Below are 21,516 nucleotides of genomic sequence, written 5' to 3'. Positions count from 1 at the left end.
AGAAAAGCATATATTTCTTATAATATAAGGCCCAAAGATAATAAATAATTGTTAAATAAAAGGCCAGGATATACTAAATCTCTCAGGAGATTATGATACTTTTCAATGGCAGTAAAAGTGAAACTTCATTAGTAAAGAATATTTAGTAAACTGCAAAATAAGTAGCTCATATAAGAACCAACATTTTATTCTCCTATAAATGAAGCAGATTATATTCCTACTTATTGTTTAAGGAAGAGGAAAAAAGTTCCACCTCTCTGTTAATACTCTGATAGCTTTGCGAAGAAATTCTTACCAATTCTAAGTTTGAGACCCGTTTGCTTATCACCATAAGTTCACCTTTAAACAACTAAGGAAAAATTAAAACCTTGTGTAGGACAGAATCTATTTCAGCATTTCAAAAATCAAGACAAAAATGGCTGTGAGTGCAGGAAAAAGAGGAAGAATTTAAAGGAATTGCTAGAGATTTTGGACAGAATTAACCAAACTGAGGTAAACAGAGCTGTTAAAAAGGCACCCAGAATTGCAGGGACTGTGGTCACAGCAGACAGTTGATTCCCTTTGTAAGGTTTCCAAGTTGTTACTGGAAACATTTAAATTCTGTACCAATTAGCAATTTTAGAATGATCTAGAGTAGATCGTGTTAATATCTAAAAATAGTTCTTTCAAGCCAAACCTTTCTATCAATTCTCTTTCATGATATACCTCTTAAGCCATGGGTAAGGTTATCACATAAGTATTTAGATCTTCAAAGTCTCTACTTTCTGAATTATAACTGTAAAGCCTACTAAACAATATAAATATTCATGTGGTTCTTTTGGCTAACGGAATTGCAATAAAAGTACTATCCCCAAATCACATCATTTACACCAAAGAATATAAACTGAAATGACTGCAGAGGACCAACAGAAAACAAAAAAGTATGACTAGGACAAAAGCTGCTGAACCATTTGTATCTACCAAACCTAACATTCACCTGGCTGCACTACACAGCCCAACCCCAAAACTCCCAGGACCACTGGCCATCAGCTCACAACCTCCGCTTTGCAAGCCACCACCACCATAGAAGCTACAAGGAAGGTTGATGTCAATAAGCAATCCTACATCCCCAAGACATATACAATCTGAAAGAGTCAATAATGAGATTTATAATTTAGGGTCTCTGATTCAGAAAGTCACATGTCACATAAAGTAATGGTGAAGGAACATGTGAGGATATTCACTTATTTTTATTTGATTGGCTTCTTTATTTAACCATATTTGATAAGAATCTTTAATTAGCCTTTTCAAACCTCTGCTTTCACCAGTAGCAGTGAACTGAGTGAGTCATATTATCCTTTGAATAGATAAGCCTTAAAAGAAGAACAATGCAAGAATCGAAAAATATAATCTACTGCATTAAAAGCATTTAAGACTGCAGTTAATGAAATGTAAAAACATTACTGCAATTGGAAAGCATTACCAATCTACAGCAGTTTTAAGCTAACATTAATTCATTCAATAAATACTATTTTAGCACCTGCTATATGCCAGATACTTGTTCCAAGTACTGCAAAATCAAAATTGAATAAGAATTCATTGAGCAGCACACTGAATGAGTTTATAAATTCAACTCTTTGTTTGTAAAAAATACTAGTAAAAATAAGCTCATATGCAATCAAATTAGGTAAGTTTTGTAAAGAATCATCAGCAACTGTGTTTCTTCATTATTCTCTCACAAACCATTTGTAAAACCTTAGACCTACAAAACATAATCTCCTTTTGTTCATTTTCTGATTTTTCAAAGAAATAACAGTACCCATCCTGAATCCTTTGCATGTTTTATTGTAGGAAAAAAAGTAAGTTAGTGAATGTAATAGCACTTCAAATGGAAGAAAATCCTATATAAATTTCTTACATCCCTTAGAGACAAGCAACAGCCATGTTATCATGGATGTTTCTACTGTGGTTAGTCATGATGAAGAAATATAAAAAATGTTTTGTATATCTAAGAACAGAAGTATCAAGTTGAAAATAATATAATATTTAAATGGTAATCTAGAATATATCCCAATTCATAACGTGGCAAGTTACGATGTAATTTTTAAATAATTGTCACATTGGCTTTAATACATTCTAAGTGCCTCAAAGAACAATGACTACTGATGACCTTGTTAACTCTTAGGGCAAAACATAAAAAATTAAACACTGTAGGGATCTAGATGCCTCCTCAAAAAAAAATAATAAAAAAGTTATAGGGAAAATGAGCATTGCATAATTCCATTAGGAAAACTAAAAAAAAAAGTAAAATATTACTTAGATACAAATCTTATACAAGAATTCACAAAATAGAAAATTTTACTACAGAACAGTAAAATAAGAAGCTAAGAAGATATTTTTATTCTCTTTAAATTACATGTTTTACCCTGATGTGACTACTAAGTTCTTTCGGTTCACAAAAAATTTAAGTGAAAATTTTTCAGTAAGTGTATAAATGACTTTTTTTAGCCAGTAAGCATTTTTATTATCATTTGGAGGCAACATGCTTCAGTTTGAAGAATATTTTCCACTCCTCTATTTTTTAACTCTATATTTATATCAATTATGTCACCATTCTTTTCATCTTATTTTATAAGCATATTTTTAAAATAAACTGGTTTCTTTTCTAAATAATAACATGTTTATCCACATTTGCATTTTTTGTTTTTTTAATTATTTTAACTGCCATTTTTATTTTCTTATGTCAGTGTAATTCTATATCTTAAACATCCTTAATCATTATTTGACTTTATTAAGAAGAGAACTTTAAAAGAGAGAAGGTTTCACTATGTGGATTTATATGTCATTTACTTCCGTAGCGGACAATTCAATGTCTGCTACAAAATGTTTTACTTATAAAATAACTCTTCCATAGGTAGATGGGAAAATAAATCCATAAATTAAGGCTCTAAGAACTTTAGACAGAAATGAGAACTTCCACTACCATCCTCATCCCCAAAGTAGCACATGTCCTCAATGTATAAGTTGCCATTCTTCAGGGGATTAATTACAGGACACTTCTGAAGTGAGAACTATTTTTGCCAAAGTTTTGCCAAAATTTTGCCAAAGTTCACTTACAAATCACAAATGTTTTATTCTTCCTATACCAGTGAAGAATATAGCAAGAAACTAATGGGAAAAAACCTGACTGCATATAGTTTTAAATTATGCCTTAAGAAAGCATGGGATTATCCCTGAGCCCATCTCACCAATAAAGATAGACTAACTTCCCTGTGGTAGTTTTATTTATAATTGCCTAAACTTGGAAGCAGCAAAGATGTCCTTTAGTGGGTAAATGGGTCAATAAACTATGGTTCATCTAGACAATTAACTATTATTCAGCACTGAAAATAAGTGATCAAGCCATGAAAAAACATGCAGGAGCCTAAATGCATATTACGGAGTGAAAGACGCCAATCTGAAAAGACTACATACTGTATGATTCTACAACATTCTGGAAAAGGCATAACTACAGAGACAGTAAAACAATCAGTGGTAGTCAGGGGCTAAGCAGGAGGGAGGGTGAATAGGTGGAGCACAGAATTTTTAGGGTAGTAGACTACTCTGTATGATATTATAATGGTAGATACATGTCAATGTATATTTGTCTAAACCCACAGAATATACACCACCAAGAGTTAACCCTAATGTGAACTATGAGCTCTGGGGGATAACGATGTGTCAATGTGGGCTCATCATCTGTACCACTCTGCTGGAGGATGTTGAAAATGTGAGAGACTATGAATATATAGGAGTAGGGAGTATCTATCTGCTCAATTTTGCTGTGAACCTAAAACTGCTCTAAAAAATAAAGTCTATTAAATAAAAATACTCTTGGCTGGAGAAAGGAGGAGAAGAAAATGATAGACGTTGTAAGGTCTCCCCGAAAGATGGCCTTATTCCTTCATCTCTAGGCAAACAACCTCCAGGGAATTGCAGAATCAGAGAAAAGACGCCCAGTTCTTGCTCTCATTGAAACCCAGGAAGACAACAAGGTTCCCTCCATTCTAGGGAGAAAAGCATGTTATCTTTAGTCAAAGATGTCCGAGCCCTTCTGGGTTCCCTGTAGCCACAGGGTGAAACAAGAGGGCACTTTTCTTATATCCCTTAGAGACAACCAACAGTCCTAAAGTGGTCTTGCCAGCACACAAAAAGGAGTGATATCACCAGACAAAATGAGATGTCACATGTCTCAGATGTTTGGAGTGGATACAGATATCACTGAGAATATGGGCAAATGATGACAAAGGAGCAGATGTCACAGTCCTCTGAAGCCTGTGTTCTACATACAACTGCAAGAAGAGTCATGTGGGGAGAAACTATGAATGGATCCAAAAATCTCAACTTCAATAAGAAAACCTTGAGTTAATAAAGTAAAAGAGTATTAATATTTACCTCATTTAGCTGGTAGAAGGATAAAAATATATAAATGTGGGAAAAAAAACTCGTGGTTGAAATGGATTTGTCAGAGGCTACTTTAGTTTTTCTAAAAGTAATGTTTCCATTAAATGAAGAATTCACACAATATTTAGAGCGAAAATTTAATTATACTAGACTGTTAAATTCCTGTTTTTCACAGTTCAAAAATGCCATTTTGTAATAAAGGTATTTTACAAATTCTGTGGTTAAAATATTCCAACTTTTGTGATTAAGCCTCAAATTTAGAAACATTATAGTCAATGAGCTTCGTAGAAAAGTCATTTCTTTTTCTTATTGAATTTTAGGAAATATTTTGAAAAAATATGTAACTGTAACAACTAAATGTAGCACATTTAGAGCTACAGTCCTCTGCAAGGGCTTGCCTGGACTTGCTAAGCTCCAATCTCACCTGTATCTCATTGTTCTTTTTGACTCAAAGGGTTGTAAACATTCTCTAACCTTCTAGTCCTCACCTTGAAAAACAACACAGCATTTACATATTCCCAGGTACTTCTGTAACCAAATCAACTCTCTCCTCTTTGTATAAGGCTTCTTGTCACTAAATTATAACTTACAGCCAAGGCATCAGAGTTTAAAGTCTATATTTTGTCATTTGATTTGTACAAAGCGGTCAATACTATCAAAAAAATATACCTTGGTGAATTTTGAGTCATTATTATCATTGCCCCAATGATATCAATGCCTTTTAGTGGATTTTGAGGGGAGAAAAGGCAATAGAAAAAAAAATGAACAAATTAAACTACTATTAAAATATCTGTCAAGTATTAATTGATCAGTCTATATTTGTTCCCTGTAATATAAAGTATTTAGAACAGAATATCTTAAGATTTATTCAGGTGCAGATGTTTCCAGATTACATAATTTGACTATCAGATGGTTTTAGTTATAATCATAAATACAATCAAATTAGGGTGAAAATGAAAGACAATTGTTTTATGGCATCCCGAGGAATATAAAAAATAAAGCTGGCTATAAAAATAACTAGTCAGAAGAATTTCTATGACTATGGAAGCAAATCTTTTTAGTCCTTATGTAAATGTAATTTCCTTCTGGCTTTCTTCTAATAATGGAAAATCTATATGCATTTGCAAATAGAATATTGGTATGCTTCATTGACATTTAATGAGTTCTAATATGGTCACACTGTGCACTTCTACAATCATTTCTGCCTCTACATGATACTAATTGGATCTTTTCCAAAACACATTAGGCCATTTATGCTGTTTGTTGTCTTAAAATGTTCCATTGCCAATTATCTCCAAAAATTTGCTCCAGAGTTTGCTTCTGATTACAGTCATTAAATGTACTTTAACATTTTAACTTTTCAGTAAAAGAGAAGGTCCTTGTTTTGCTAGAACATTTTCCAGTTGCAAATCCCTTCACAAAGTTAAAAATATATATTGAGTATAAATAAATCCATTTATAATTTCTTTCTTGTCCTAAGCAAAATAAAACTCAGCAGGCTCTAGAAATCATGTTGTGACTCTGAGGACACAAACATATGAGAAGCAGAGTTGGGGGATTGAGGTGAAAAAGAATTCTAAACATTTAGAAACAGCTGCTTTTTAATATCTCAAGAGATGTTATTTGGATATATTATACAAATGTATTTTCTGAAGCAGCAGAATCTGAGTACTAAAGTCACACTGCCTGGGACTGAATTATGTTTTCACCACTTTTTCCGTATACAATAAAAGTTCTCTGATTAAAGTACATTTTTCTCTTTAGAATTTTGCCATGTTTTGATACATGAGCAGAAACCAAACTATAAATAGCAGGATGCAAATTTTGTTTCAAAATATGTAATATGTAGCCTTATAAATATAGACTGTAAATATGTACACTAATCTCTTTCATTATTTTTGGTTAGCTGACAATAGGTAGACACAGTCATAGTTTTATCCTTATTACTAGTCTCACAAGTTTTAGTCATGCCCACTAATTGAATAGTTTCAGCTATTAAGGCTGTAACTGTTGATCCCTATATCTTGTCAATCAATATTTGTCTTCATCTACAAATATGGTAACACCAGCATTTTAAAAAGTGAGGATGGCTGTCATGAGAATGTAGGAGTCTTACTCTCCTACAGTCAGAACCAGAACTCTCTCCACTGGGAAATGTCACCATAGAAGATTAGTTGGCTGCAAAATTATAGCAAAGATGAATGTGGTCTCCATTATCCCCACTACAGTTCCTTCCTGGTTCCTCTCTCAAATATCTCTTCTTAAGAATCTGACACATATTCTAAAGATCAACTAGATTGCCCCATTATTTTAACGCCTACCTGCTTCCTCCTTTGTCTATTCATACCCATATTTTAAAAGGGCATTTCAGTCATTGTGAGACAGATGCATATTTTCCAAACACAGAGGTTTAGATTTGTAGTAAGGTTTAGAGGACAATTTTCTTCCGTCATCACTATACAGGATGTTAGATCCTAGAGAGTTGACACTTACCTGCCTTACTCAGAGTTTAGCTTAGTGCCGGGCAAATAGAAAGGGTTCAAAGTTGGTTGTTAAACTGAATAAATGTGGTCAGTGATTAGCAACTTAGAGCACTGGTTTAATTCTATTAGACCACATAACAAATTACTGAAATCTCCTGTTCATAGATGGGTCTTCCCAACTAGACGCCACGTTCCTCAAACGTAGAAACCTCATTTTTTCTCACCAACCCCAGCGGGAGTCTTGGCATAGAGAATTCCCTCTTGCTAGCTCTCTTACTTATTGAAATTAAATGGTTATAAATCAGTATCGGAAAGTAAAGCGTGAAGGAGAAACTATTAGAAATGTAAAGGCTGTAACAGGACTGGTTTGCTGGAAAGACGGAAGAAAACTAATAATAAAGCAGTGTTACAATTCCTGCTTCTGGTGCACCAATTAAGCTTTTCTGCGCTCAGATTGCCTTAGCAACTTTGGAGCGCTTTCGCCCCAACCCCGCCTCCAGCCTCGCCCCAAGTCCATCTCTCTCTTCATCCGACTACCCCAAACCCTTACTTCCGCCCCAACCTGCCAGCTGGGACCTAGGGTCCTACACTCTATGCCCACGCTTATCCTGCCTGACTAAAAATATGGTATCAAATTACCAAAGTTAGAAAGATGTTTTATAAATATAATCCATACTTTTTTCTCAGATATATAAACGCAAAAGCACAAGGCATTTGTAATTTAAAAGCGCTACCTAGCATGAGTTCTTAGGGCCAATTTTCAGGCAGTGCGTTGGATAGCAACAACTTCGGAGGTCCCCAGCTTGCAGAGGGAGACGTGGAAGTGAGTGGAGCCGGGCGGTCCTGAGCACACTAGAGGAAGTCGTGCTACTCCGGGGAGTTAGCGTTTGTTCTAGATTCATCCCGGCACCACCATGTAAGTGTTTGCTTACCGACTGCCTTAATCCCTGGTCCCGCTGCGCGACCCTGACTCTCTCCCGCTCCTTTCCTTAGGTCGAAGGTTTCCTTTAAGATCACGCTGACGTCGGACCCACGGCTGCCGTACAAAGTGTGAGTAGCTCGGCCGAGATGGGCCTTTTGTGGCCGGACAAGACGGGGCTGGGTTGAGGGTGATCCGAGCCTTTCCAACAACTACCCCGTGCAGTCTTCGTCTCTTCAGTTTCTCTACCTTCCTGGCTCGCGCCCTTCCAGGAGTCTCTCCCACCGGAGCCTGCGAGGAGAGGTCCGCACTTGCTCGCTAAGTAGCAGCTTGGCAGCTTGGCCCCAGCACGAGGGTGTGGGTGTGTTTCTCATTAGTGACCTCCCCTCGGAATTCATCTGGTGGGCAGAGGGAGCGGGAGGACAGGTGGACCAGGTTCTGGTAATTTGCTGGGATTCTTAAACAGCCCCCATCTGCTGGATATTAGAAAAACGTTTCACCGCTTTAGCCAGCTGTTTGAGGAAGTTAAGGAAGATATTCCATCCTGATAGTCAAGACTTTGAAATTACTTGAACATTTGTTATTCCGCGGCTTCTGAGTTTTGTTGTGTATGAGTAACTCAACAATCGGGCATCACAAAGTAATGAGACTCGGCTCACACCCTTCCTGTGTTGGGATTTAATAGAGTATTTAGTAGGAATGGGAAATGCAGAAGAGGAGGATAGTTTATCCATGTGGGGCCTTTACTTCGCAGTTGAATGATAGATTTTAAGTAAACACTCTTGAGGTTATTGCAGTTGGAAGTAGCATGAAATGTATCAAAGAACAGGATTACAGTAGGATTTTTTGCATAATTAATTAGTAACGTGGCCTACCTAGCTGTTCAGTTATTTACCAATCCATGATCCATACAACCTCTCAGCCTTTTGAACCCTTATTCTTTTCATCTCCAAAATATCCTTTTTACACTTTATCTCAGGTGTTCATGGTTGCAGCCTAGAACTGAAGAGTCCAATAATTGCTCCATCTCTAAGATGTCGTTTACAGGCACTCTTATAGATAAATACATTCTCTCCTACCTGATTTACTGTAATTTCTCTTCTACAACGGTTCATTTAATCCATCAATCACAGTGGTTTTTAATCTATAGCTATCCCAACTTCTATTCCTTACCTTATTCCTTATATAGTTAAGAGTCTATTGGTGCATCTTTAAATCATTCTCATGCAAACGACCTCAACTCTGGTGGCCCTGTCTCTCCTCCCAGCATATTTTGGTTAGTGAAACACCAGCTCTGAAACCAGCTATTTGTATTATCTGTACATAACTGACTGCCCCTGGCGAAAATAACAGACTGGAGGGTTTTACGTTAAGTTCATGACTACAATTAATAGTACCTAGTACTTTACTACATTCTTCAAGTTTGCTCATTTTCCTGCTTATTCTCGGAAAGGATTGTTTAAAAATTTCAAACTTTCCGCAGCTGCTCTCTCCCTTGCTCTCATGCCATCAGAGGGAAATTCTATCATCTTTCCACCAATATAAACCTACCACTGCATTGATATATCCGTTAATTTCTCATCCTTTTAGAATGGAAAAAATGACTTCACTCCTGTGAAAAACCACTTGAGCTCTGGTTCCCATCTATTTCAGTCTTGTCAAGGTTAAAGTAGATGGAGTCCAGTGCCCCTTCTCTTCTCATTATTGGTTTTTTCCTCTATACTGGATTATTATTCTCATCAATATGCAAATGTACTCTAGAAAGAGAGCGTGAGAAGGAAGGAAGAAGAGGATAGCCTAGGACAGTAACATTAAGAGCCTGGAACATTGTACCAGTTCAGTTAATGTGTGGTGACTGAATGAATTTAGTAGGTACAACTGTTGTTTAGTATGTGTGTGTGTGTGTAGTTGTGTGTGTATGTATGTAAGGATGTGTGTGTGTAAAATTCACATAACGTGTAAATGTGTGTACAAGGATATCTGCGCTGTATTTTCAAAGTAAATGGTAACTAGTACTTGGGTACTTGACAAGCTTGCCCTTTTAATCTTTCCTTCCTTTACACTTGTTCTTTTCTGTGCTTAGAATGCCATCTCATGACCACAACATATTTTATAATAATAAAAATCTCACCTCTATGAAATTTTTTTTTTTTTTTTGAGCGAAAGTCTCGCTCTGTTGCCCAGGTTGGAGTGCAGTGGCGCGATCTTGGTTCACTGCAATGTCCACGTTCCGGATTCTTCTCCTTCCTCAGCCTCCCGAGTAGCTGGGACCACAGGCGCATACCACCATGCCCGGCTAATTTTTTGCGTTTTTAGTAGAGACGGGGTGTCACCGTGTTAGCCAGGATGGTTTCCATCTCCTGACCTCATGATCCTCCCACCTCAGCCTCCCAAAGTGCTGGGATTACAGGCGTGAGCCACCACTTCTGGCCGAAGATTTTTCTAATTGTTCACAGAGTTAATCTGGCCCTTTCGTTACCTGTGGACTTAGTCTTTATAATAATTCTTACCAATTAATCTTATTATTTTGTTTATATGAGATATTTATTTTTAAAAAAGATGCCAGGAATGTACTTTAAAAATTCTCATTAATGTAAATTTATTCAAAACACTGGGATAATTTAAGTACCTATTTTATGAAATGACTGGCAAATATAACTTTAGATAAGATCTGTGCAGTCACTGTAACTCTCATTTTCTCTAATTTTCTGCCAGTTAGAACTTGCACTAAAAGATGTTTTCATTTTTTATTTTTATTGGCTTGTCTGTGGACACTCACCAACTGAATATACAGATAGAAACTTATTTTAATGAGCATCAATATGACATCTAGGTATATTTTAAGGACATCTCCAAGTCTCCAATTTAAAAGTTAATTGAACTCCGAGGGTTTGGAAGTTCTCCGATGGATGCAGAGTTTTAGGAAAATGAATCTCAGCTTCTTAACTACGTATATACTGCAAAAATACTTTGTAACAAACTGTTGCCTAGTTTGTAAACTACGACATTGCCAATTGATTAGTTTTTAAACAAATGGCTCTCCTTTACATGTTTTTATTTTTTGTACCCCCAAAAAACATTCGTGAAGAAAGGGTAAAAATGATACTCATTTTCATCCTTTACTAGTATTTTGGAGTTGTGAAACGAGGGCAGCCAAGTAATCTATTCACATTTCTATTACTGAAAACTGGTACCATATGCTGTTCCTGATACAACAATTCTTGTAGTCAGAGATCTGTAGACTGAGTGAGGAGCCTGGGCATATTACATGAGAATAATGGTAGCTGGTATTAAGACACTTAAGAATAATACAATAATACGGTGGTGACAAATAGAGACGGTTTCAGTGAGAAATGTTAGCTTGTCAGTCTCCTCTGCTTTGAAAGATTGTTTTCTGTTTTCCCTCATTGTAATTTATGTTACCTTAGGAATCTTGTTTTTTAAAAGAAGTTTTAAAAACCTCTTACTGTGTCTTTAAGTGTTTTCTTAAGGTATAAAGTAAATTTCTGTTTGGAATTTTTTTATTGGAAAATTAATACAGATTGACCCTGGGACTAAGTCATTAAGAAAAAAAAAAAATCTATTTATTCATGATCTTTAAAATACTTGCCATTTTACGAGTCAGTTAACAAAATCATCCCTCTCCAAAATGTTATTTCACATTTTTACTTAGCCCATTTTAAATGATGGTGGGAAAATCACTTCATTATTGGCATTTTGCCATAATAAACTTCATGCATTTTCATTCATTTGGTCTACTAATTTTGAACATGATTATTAAGAGTGCACAGAAGGTTCATCAAAAGCTTTATGATCCAGTGATGCTTCCCAAATAACCTTCTACTTATAATGAAAATGGTAACTTTAATGGGTCAAGTGCATAGGTATTTAGATGGGAGGTAAAGTGGACTGAAGACCAAGGAGAGCTTCACCTTTTTGCAATCCATCTCTAGAAACAAACAGCAGTTCATATGCTAGACTTATGTGTATCCAAGTGTTAGAAATATGTAAATCTACACCTGTAGAGGTTAATTCTCAAGTGGAGCTCGGGCACCTTGCCAGCGCCAAGGCTAGTTGCTGTTTGGGTTGTGATTATTATTGTTTTGAGTTAAAGAATGTAGTATGCAATCAAAATCACTAACTTTGAAACTGCAAAGTCAGCTTTGTCCAGATCGGCTACAGTAGCGGAAATAAGGAACAAAGGGGCTTTTTTAGAAAATGCTGACTTTAAAAGAAACTGTTTTAAAATTCTTCTTGCAGGCTCAGTGTTCCTGAAAGTACACCTTTCACAGCAGTCTTAAAGTTTGCAGCAGAAGAAGTAAGTACAGAAGTTGGAACAGCCTTTATGGAATGCGATTTGGCAGTATGCTTCAAACGTCTTTAAGATTTGCATGCACTTTGACCCATCATTTCCATGTGGCTTCATTACTAGGTTTATGTTATCAAAAAGTTGTAAGTAGGATGATGGTTAAGACTTACTTTCAGATATAAGAAGCATGAGTTAAACAAATTGACATATCTGATTAATGCAACCATTGAAAATTATAAGAATTTATGAGGCTTTTTATGAAAATTAAAAAGGTACTGATTTTTAAATGTTTTTTTTAAATGCAACATTATATCACATTATATTCTATATACTGATATTTTACTAGTCTTGATTCCAAAATTACAATTTCATGAAATCTTTATCATAGTTTTCAGATTTTCTGTATGAGCATGTCAGTAAAATTTGTTGTTTTGAAAAGCTCCTAGTTTTTTTAAACGTGTTTAAGTTTTCTGTTGTATAAGAAATAATTTTTTTCATCCGAAATTATTAGAAATATCTATAATGCAACTTTTTGGGCATGACACTTGGAAAAGTAGCTTAATCTGGTAGAAATGGCACCCAAATGTGACTTGGGAGACTTAGGGTTCCTGTTATAGGTGTGTCATTAGTTAGCTGTATGACATAATGCAAATCCCTCTTTTTTATTCTGCAAAATGGAAGTAGTTAATACCTGTCCTTCCTCTCTGATCAAGTGATTTCGAGTAAAAACATTATTTACTGAAATTTTCTGTTGAGTTAAAAGTGCTAAATAGGTACGTTGTAACCCAAATCAAAACGTTTTGGTTCAGAATCTTTTGAAAAGTTTATAGTCACAGAAAAATAATTTTCTTAACTACATTAATAAAAAAATAGCTTAACACAGAATCCTGCCCTGTACTTAACTGATTTATGGAAAGTCAGCCAATCCAATCAGTGCTCAAAGCTCCTTGTATTGTCAGGAATTACTAACATCATTTGTCACTCATTCAGAATTAAACTGCCAAATAGTAGCATTTGTTTTGTGTCATGTTGATATATTCTTCATGCAGAAAGAATAAGTAAAATGAGATGTGACACAAATCTGAATATAGCATTGTCATTATTGTTTACTGCACAGATTACTTGCAAGAAATATTCCTAGTCTGGGGCATAACAGAATCCACAAATTCCAGATTTAAGAAGTAGATCTATACAAGCTCTAATTAATATTTATTATATTTTGTAGTTACTTTATTGTGTGTCCTTTTTATTATATTTTGTAGTTACTTTATTGTGTGTCCTTTATAATGCAAAGGCATTTTTGTGAGCCTGGTTTTGTAATAAAAGTAGAAGAAAATCTTAACATACAGTAGTGAATAAACTAAGAAACACCACACAACCATATATATTGATTAAGGTAGTTTATAAGTAAAGCTTACAGTAGAGTAAGCTATAGAAAAGAAAATATTAAGAAAATCATAAGAGAAAGTATATGTACTATTCATGAAGTGGAAGTGGATCACTATTATGAATCATAGGTGTTACATATTTAGAAAGGATATGACTTTCAGATTGTTGTGAGAGGGACTTTCATGAGATGGCATTGTAGAATCATTCAGTGAGAAAAAAGTTGACTCAAGAAAGCAAGAGTCTGGATTTAAATCTCTGGTAAAATTGCCTTAGTAGTGATAATAAAATTTCCCAGCACATGACTGGGGTACGTAATGAATTGTTGAAACCTGCAAAGAGCCCTAAATTATAAGAATTATGGGATATCTGAGGAGGAGAATAAATGAAAACAGAAGACCACAAAAGAATACTTTGCATTCAGTAGAAAACCTGTCAGTACAATAGGACAGAAAGGAATAGATTCTGCATTTTACGTCACTAGTGATGCTTCCTCATAGTTTAACCATTTCTTCCACATTCTGCTTAAAGGAAAAACTGTGTCAGCAATTGATTTTGGTTTTTAAAATCATAGGTTGCTGCTACATGGATGTGACTAAGAAAATACATAGCTTATATAAAATGAGCATGATGTAAAAGACTCAATCAGTAGGATAACTAAAAGCTTTGTAGGACTCTAGCTTTAGAAATCTGAGAGGCCTATAGTTAATTTGAGCGTTTGATCAAATTCTTATTGAGATTACAGCCTGTGCAAAATATCTGTGATGCACTTTTAAGTTTACTTAAGTACACTTTGAAATTCTTTAAAAATTTTTAAATCTTTAAAAGGACACGAGTGTACCACATTGAGATTAAAATGTGTTTATTAATTTGTGCATAATACTAAAACAAATAATTGTTCTCAGGCATGTTTAAGGCCTTATTTTAAAAGCTGATTCTTCAATTTCTAATTTAAAATAACCTTTTAGTTTTTCTCAACTGTGTGTATGTAATGATTATAAATGCCTAGAGTAGTGTCTCCCAGACAACTGGAACCACACACAAAGTAGTACCACCAAAAAAGAAAAAAGGGTCGGGGGGGATCATGAAGAACAGGAATTATTGGTCAAAAAATATGATAAACAGTTCATTTCTGTTAGGAGTATATTAAAGTCTTTTGAGGAGACCACTAGTTAAACATGTTTTCCAAACTTACTTGATCACAAAATTGTAATATATATAAAGTTAGTCCATAGCACAGACATGCTTCATAAGTATTTGTTGGATAAATGCATAAACTATGAAGACATAAACACACTTTCGCAACTGCTGGTCTCTTTAAGAGATGGAATCTACCTTTTAGTTACCAATAAATTCCATACCACATGTCATTGATTTTAGAAACACATCTTTTTAAACATCTCTGAAGTAGATCAGGGGAGACTTGCTATCACTGTTGGCCAAATGGCATTCTCATAATTATCTAGGTAACGTCATCTACACTTATTATTTCCTGATGACATAATTGGACTATTGCAATCCTTGAGCTTTAAATCAGCAAATCATTAAAGAAGAATGTAAGGAATACAAGCCTTGGTTGTTACCTGAAAATGTTATGTAGGCACCCGCCATTAAACACAGAGAGCATCTGTTCAGATCTTGCAATTTCTATGCAGAAATTTTAGGAATAATCTCATCAATTTATTTTGCATATGCTTTTTGCTAGTCAAGATAATTATAAATGACAAAAGTGGTGGATAAGTCCTAAAGAGTAAACATTGATCTGGGCATAAATTGACAGTGGTTTTTCATTTTTGTAATGCAAAAAATAAGGTACACTTTTATAATTAATGGTGTCCTAAATACAATCGAAAGCATTGTTTATAGTACAGGGGTTTTTTTAACAGATAAAGCATATGATACAGTCCAGTTGACCCTTGAATAACATGGGAGTTAGGGGTTCCAACCCTGTGTGCAGTTGAAAATCTGCATAAAACTTTTATTGATCAAAAACTTTACTAATAGCCTGCTGTTGACCGGAAGCCTTACTGATAACACAAACAGGAGATTAATATGTATTTTGTCATGTGTATTTTATACTGTATTCTTATAAGAAAGTTAAAGAGAAGAAAATATTAAGAAAACCATAAGAGAAAGTATATTTACTATTCATTAATTGGAAGTGGACCATGGGAAAGGTCTTAATCCTTGTCTCATGTTGAATATACTGAGGAGAAGGAAGAGGAAGCGTTGGTCTTGCTGTCTTAGGAGTAGCGGAGCCAGAAGAAAATCTGCATGTGTCATTCAAGGGTCAGCTGTACTTTCCTTGATGGTTTCACTTATTCTAAAAGATTAATCCCACTTTAGAATTATAGAATTAGTATTTGTACCCCATTCTTGCTAATTATAGTTTTGTGTGTGTGTGTGTATATATATATATATATTTTTTTCCCTTCTATTTAGTTTAAAGTTCCTGCTGCAACAAGTGCAATTATTACCAATGGTAAGAATTCACTGTAAAATTATGTATTACCTCAAATTTATAGAAATGATGTAAAAAGAACCAAATTAATTAAAATGAAATACAGAAAGCCCCAAGTGTATGTGTATCCACATAAATGATATACTTAATGGTAAACACTAAGTCAGGGTTATGGTTCATAGTTAGCTCCTCTCATTTCTTTGTGCTTTTGATATAGTATAGCACTTTATAATATCTTTTGTCCTTACCAGTTCATGCCAGATTATAACTGAAAATAACTTTATTTAGCAAGTTTTTTTTTTTTTTATTAAGTAAAGTTGATTTGGTAAATGCTTTAGAATATAGAAAGTTAAGCAGGAATGTACCTTTGCTATACCTTTCCTGATAGAAAATTGTATCTTGTAGGCTTGTAATAATGAGAATTTTATTCAGTTTTAGGTATATAATAAAAAATCTTAGTATCTTGGAACACTGATAGTCAATGATGATGCAATTAGTCTTGTGAGAAAATAGTGAAATAAGATGAGGAGTAAAGATTGCAGGGAGGGCTTAACTGTGTTTCAAGTATACAGTGTAGTGTTGATGAGTGCTGATGAGTTGCCCAAGTGCAGTTTGGATAAACTAACTGGAGATGGGTTTAATGTGCATGATGTAACTTAGATAAGATAGAATTTCTCACTGTAAAACATTCTGCATTCTGTCACATTGAAGTGTTTCTCTGTTGGAAAAAAGCTGGCTTACTACCTGGAAAGTTTTAGGTCATAACTTAGTAACGTGTGTTGAACTAAATAACTTCGCGAGCTCTCCCAGCCTTAAGATATTATGACCCAGAGTAATACGAAGATGATTCATGGCATACCTAAGGTGCTGTTTAGTTTTTTGGAAGAAATGACAAACATTATTTTTAATTCTATGTGGCAAAATAAGTTAATAACCTATATTCCATAGAACTTACCAAGATCATTGCATTGACAGATGCTTTGGACTAACCCAGCAATGTGTATGAATGCAGAATAATAGATTTTAACAGATAATTTACCTGAAAGATTGTCACTCGTGTTCCTAGATTTAAATTATTTGACTTGTGTCTATATACACAGCAGCACTATTTTGGCAAATCTCTTTTCTTGCTAGTATTAAACCATTTTAGCTTTAGAAATAATGTATGTGATTTTACAACTTGTTTTCTAGATGGAATAGGAATAAATCCTGCACAGACTGCTGGTGAGTATCTATTTGAAAACTCATAGAGCAGTGGGTAAGGTTATATATGTCAATTGACACAGAATATTTAAGCTATTCTAATTATACTTGACAGTATTTTAACCTAATGGAACTGTTTTTTTAGGGATTATATACCAGTCTTTACCTGTGTGTCTGAGTAATAAGTTGTTTCATTGTGTATATCGATTGTAGATGTTTTTGGCTACAAGTAACAGAAAACCTAATAGTGGGCTTAAGCATTAAGAGTATTTATTATATATAACAAAAAGTCTGTAGATAAGATTGCTTTCTCATTGGAGTAAGGATTTTTTGACCTACCTCTTAAGGTAGTTGTCAGATAGTAAATGTAAAGTGCTTAATAGCTTGGATAATTTATAGAAAGCATTCATTAAGTGCTATTATTATTATTTTTAATATAGTCATTTACATTTCAAAGGGCTGACTCTACACTCAGATTTTCAGACTGTTAAATTTATACAGGTGATATATCGGTGTCCTAACCAGGAGGCAGGGTAAAAGTAGTCTCATACTTTATAAAAAAGTAGTCTAAAACTTTAAAAAAAATAGTTTTATATTTTTTAAATGTAGTCTCTTAGCCTTGTAATCTAAAGTTTTAAAATTAGGCATGCTTTAATGTCACCTCATTCTAGAGCAGTAGTCATTTTTAAATTATATTCTAAAGTATTTCTTTATTGTAACAAAATTATGTTGTTTTCATAGGCCTTGCGGTTGAAATTCAGCCATAGAGAAAATGAAGAGTGATTTAAAATTGCAAATTTTTGTTACTTCAGTAGTTTTTAATATATAATTTTATTAAAAAGGTTTATTGAAAATCATGAGGCACTTTATTGTATGGATGCCTTTAATCTGAGTAGAGAAAGGTTTCTTTTTTTCTTATTCGAGAAACTTTCGGTATTTTACAGTAGTTTGAATTACTGCTAACTCTAACATACTGCTTGTTATATTATCTTTAAAAATGGAATGTGCATATCATTGATATGAAGAAAATCTCAGCAGGCAATGGACCCCAAATATGTCAGGGTATCTAAATTTTTGTCACTTGTAGTAATTTACATTTTTTTTCCTGTCCTGAGATATATTATTGTGTATTGAAGGAAGTATTCATGATTAAATTATTCACATTGTTACTTGCTGAAAGTATTTGTCAGCATTTTCATGTCTGGCGTTATTTTAAATTTTAAGCCTGTGTTGGATTGTGAAGATACGAGAATAGGAGCAAGACTTAAAAAGCATGGCATTGGGGTCTCATGATGCTTGAGCTTTTGTACCTATTTTACTGTTTACTAAATTATTTATTATATTTAATAATTGTCAGAATATTAAGATAACTTGATTTTTAGATACCTAACTTTATATTTTGTTTGTTTGTATAGGAAATGTTTTTCTAAAACATGGTTCAGAACTGCGGATTATTCCTAGAGATCGTGTTGGAAGTTGTTAATATCTGCTACTTGGAACATACGATTTCCTTTCAGAATAAATACTGGTATTTTTTGTTGTTGTAAAATTGAAATCAAGCATTTAACATATTATGAAAACACCAAGAGTAGGGGACTCATCTGTCCCTTTTTGTTGTCCATACTCTTCCTATGAAGAGGGAATGCGTATGAATTAAGGCTACTACGGTCACAGAAGATCGTGGTCTTTGATGCTACCTCACAACACAAACAGGTAGTTCGTTGGGGGCAAATGAATTAGCCAACTGTTAACTGGAAGCTTTTGATAAGTTTTTTTTTTAGAACAATTTGGAACATTAAAATTTACTGAATCATATATATTCGTCTGAGTTAAAAATATAAAAAGAATTATGGACCCTGGATGGCAATTTGCTTGATAGCATCTGATTTGCAGATACATAATTTGATTTTTAATTAAATACATAGGTTATGATGAAGTGAATAGACATATCAGTGAACAGTTAACTATATTAAAATTTTATTTCCTTTTTTTAAGATTCCAACCTCAGTTATATAAATTTCAGTTTAATATCAACCAAACAATTAAAATTTTAATGTAACCCTTATGTGTGTAAATTGATGTCCCAAACCAGCTTTTAATGGTGGACTTACAGAATCCAGTACTTTTAATGGTGGGAATTTTCAATACAGTAGAAGCATCCTTTGCTGAGTTATACATTCCTTTATCAATCTCTTTTGATACAACATTTAAAACAAGCAGCTTCAAGAAACCATTGGTGTTTTGAGGATAATATTTCTAAATAGCATTCAGGAAGAGAGTATTATTACACAGATCTGAAGATCAAAAAACAGCTCAAGGAAATGCAGATCGGAAGTGCTGATGAGTTATATTTATTGAAAACTCAACTTTTAAGGAAGTGCTAAGATCAGTCACCCATGTGAATAAGAAGCCAGGAAAGGAAAGATGGAGAAGCCCAGATCACCAGACTTCTGTGAAGGAGGAAAGCAACAGAGGAAAACAGTGAAAGGGAACAGAAAGGGGTAGCAAAGTGTTACAGAAAAGCCAACTGGATAGACAGAACTGCAGAAGGTGTATGTTGGGGAGAACTGAAAGGGAAAACAAAATACTTGAGATAGTCTTAAGCAGAAGAAGGCAATTAGAGAAAACAAAGTGTCTACTGGACTTGTCAACATACAGACTTCAAGATATCCCTTATGAGAATCCAAAGAATGATGTGTAAGGGAAGATTTTATTTGCCCTTCCAGAAGAAATCAGTATCTATGCAAATCTTGAAAGATGAAATCAAAGCTCATAATGATTCAGAATCAGTGCTTGACCTTCTGTATTCTGAATGGTGAACTCTGGAAGCAGGGATTGTGTCTGTCTGGCTCTTTTTAGAGCTGGAAATGTAGTGGCTTTCATTAAATACTTGCTGTAAAGTCTTTCTAAGACCAATTATCATCTTAGCATGTTTCAGTATCTTCTCTGTCATAGACCCTAAGTTCATTAGGGGGAAAAAAAAAAAAAAGAAAATTCAACAGAATCCGCATTTGAAGTGTGCCATTGGTACTTGTTTATGAAATTACCAGATATTCATAAATGTGACAGATGAACAGCAGGATTATGAATTATCAAAGGAAAAATATTTGCTGAGGTGAAAAAATCTGATATTTGAGGAAGTTTTTATTTTTTTTTATTTATTTTCTTTTTGAGGTGGACTCTGTCGCCAGGCTTCTCTTGCCTCAGCCTCCCGAGTAGCTGGAACTACAGGCGTGCGCCACCACGCTCAGCTAATTTTTGTATTTTTAGCAGAGACAGGGAGGAAGTTTTTATTTTTATAAACAAAATCTGATGTTCAGAGGCCCCGTTTTTTACAATAAATGTTGAGTCTCAGTTAAGCAGGAATTTGTGAACAACCATTTCCTGACTTTTTGCTTTAATTTAGATTTTTCTCCACTCTGTTTCTAGCACAACAATTTGCCTGCTGTGTTACAAAAATAAATTTATGTTGTCCTGTGCCATAAAGTGATATATTTAATATTTTTATTCTTTGGTTTTGAACATCGTAAGTTCCTAAAAACATTTTATTAACTAGACATTTTGTTATTAAATAAATGTGATCTGTCATTTCTTTGTGCAGAATGATTTGAAGTATTTAGTTTACATGCATTATTGGTTCATTATTAATATCTAATGGAAATACATATTGTTATATTGTACATGATATTGTCTATTATTATTAGAGCTCTTAATCAGCACACCTGTGGAGTCAGTATATAATACATGTAGTAAAGAAAAGAAGGGCAAAGATGATTAATGACCATAAGTCACAGAAATTAGTTTATAGTCATCTGCCACAGACACAGTAGTGATGTTTCATCTAACAACAGACCACATATATGACCTGGTCCCATATTACTGTATTTTTACTGTGCCTTATCTATGTTTAGATACACAAGTGCTTACCATCATTTTACAATTGTTTACAGTATTAGGTACAGTGACATGCTCTACAGGTTTGTAGTCTAGGAGCAATAGGCCATACCAAATAGCCTAAGTTTGTAGTAGGTAACATCATCTACATCATCTAGGTTTGTATGAGTACATTCTGATGTTCACACGGTGACAAAATTGCGTAAGGAAGCATTTCTCAGAATTTGTTCCTGTGATTAAGTGATATATAACAGTACTTCCAAATGCCTGTCTATTTTACAGATGTAAAAAAAAGTTGAGAAGAAAATGGGGTTATCGTAACTGGCTAAGTTAGTAGGTTTCAAACCTGGGTGATAACAGAGTTGCCTAGGAAATTAAAGATACAGATTTTTGGAAACCACCCCTTGAATTCTGATGTATTGAGTCTGTAATAATATCT

At 34.3% G+C, this 21,516-nt stretch overlaps 1 protein-coding gene and 1 long non-coding RNA gene across 2 annotated transcripts in view; one reads left to right on the top strand and one right to left on the bottom strand.

Annotated features, from left to right (window-relative positions):
- LOC139359128 (uncharacterized) overlaps window positions 1-8,177 on the bottom strand; it is a 282,971-nt gene extending 274,794 nt beyond the window's left edge. Inside the window, exon 1 of the long non-coding RNA XR_011614886.1 lies at window positions 7,838-8,177. This is a non-coding gene — a long non-coding RNA (uncharacterized lncRNA). The remainder of the gene's footprint in view (window positions 1-7,837) is intronic.
- LOC105486050 (ubiquitin fold modifier 1) lies at window positions 7,694-20,177 on the top strand. The gene is made up of 6 exons (XM_011748740.2): window positions 7,694-7,821; window positions 7,899-7,955; window positions 12,085-12,142; window positions 15,962-16,001; window positions 17,172-17,204; window positions 18,599-20,177. Coding segments are annotated over exons 1-6 (258 nt in total). The 5' UTR covers window positions 7,694-7,819; the 3' UTR covers window positions 18,667-20,177.
- The last annotated feature ends 1,339 nt before the right edge of the window (window positions 20,178-21,516 follow it).

This window comes from Macaca nemestrina, chromosome 16 (assembly GCF_043159975.1).
Source record: "Macaca nemestrina isolate mMacNem1 chromosome 16, mMacNem.hap1, whole genome shotgun sequence".
Taxonomy (NCBI): Eukaryota; Metazoa; Chordata; class Mammalia; order Primates; family Cercopithecidae; genus Macaca; species Macaca nemestrina.
This window is presented reverse-complemented; position numbering and strand designations above follow the sequence as displayed.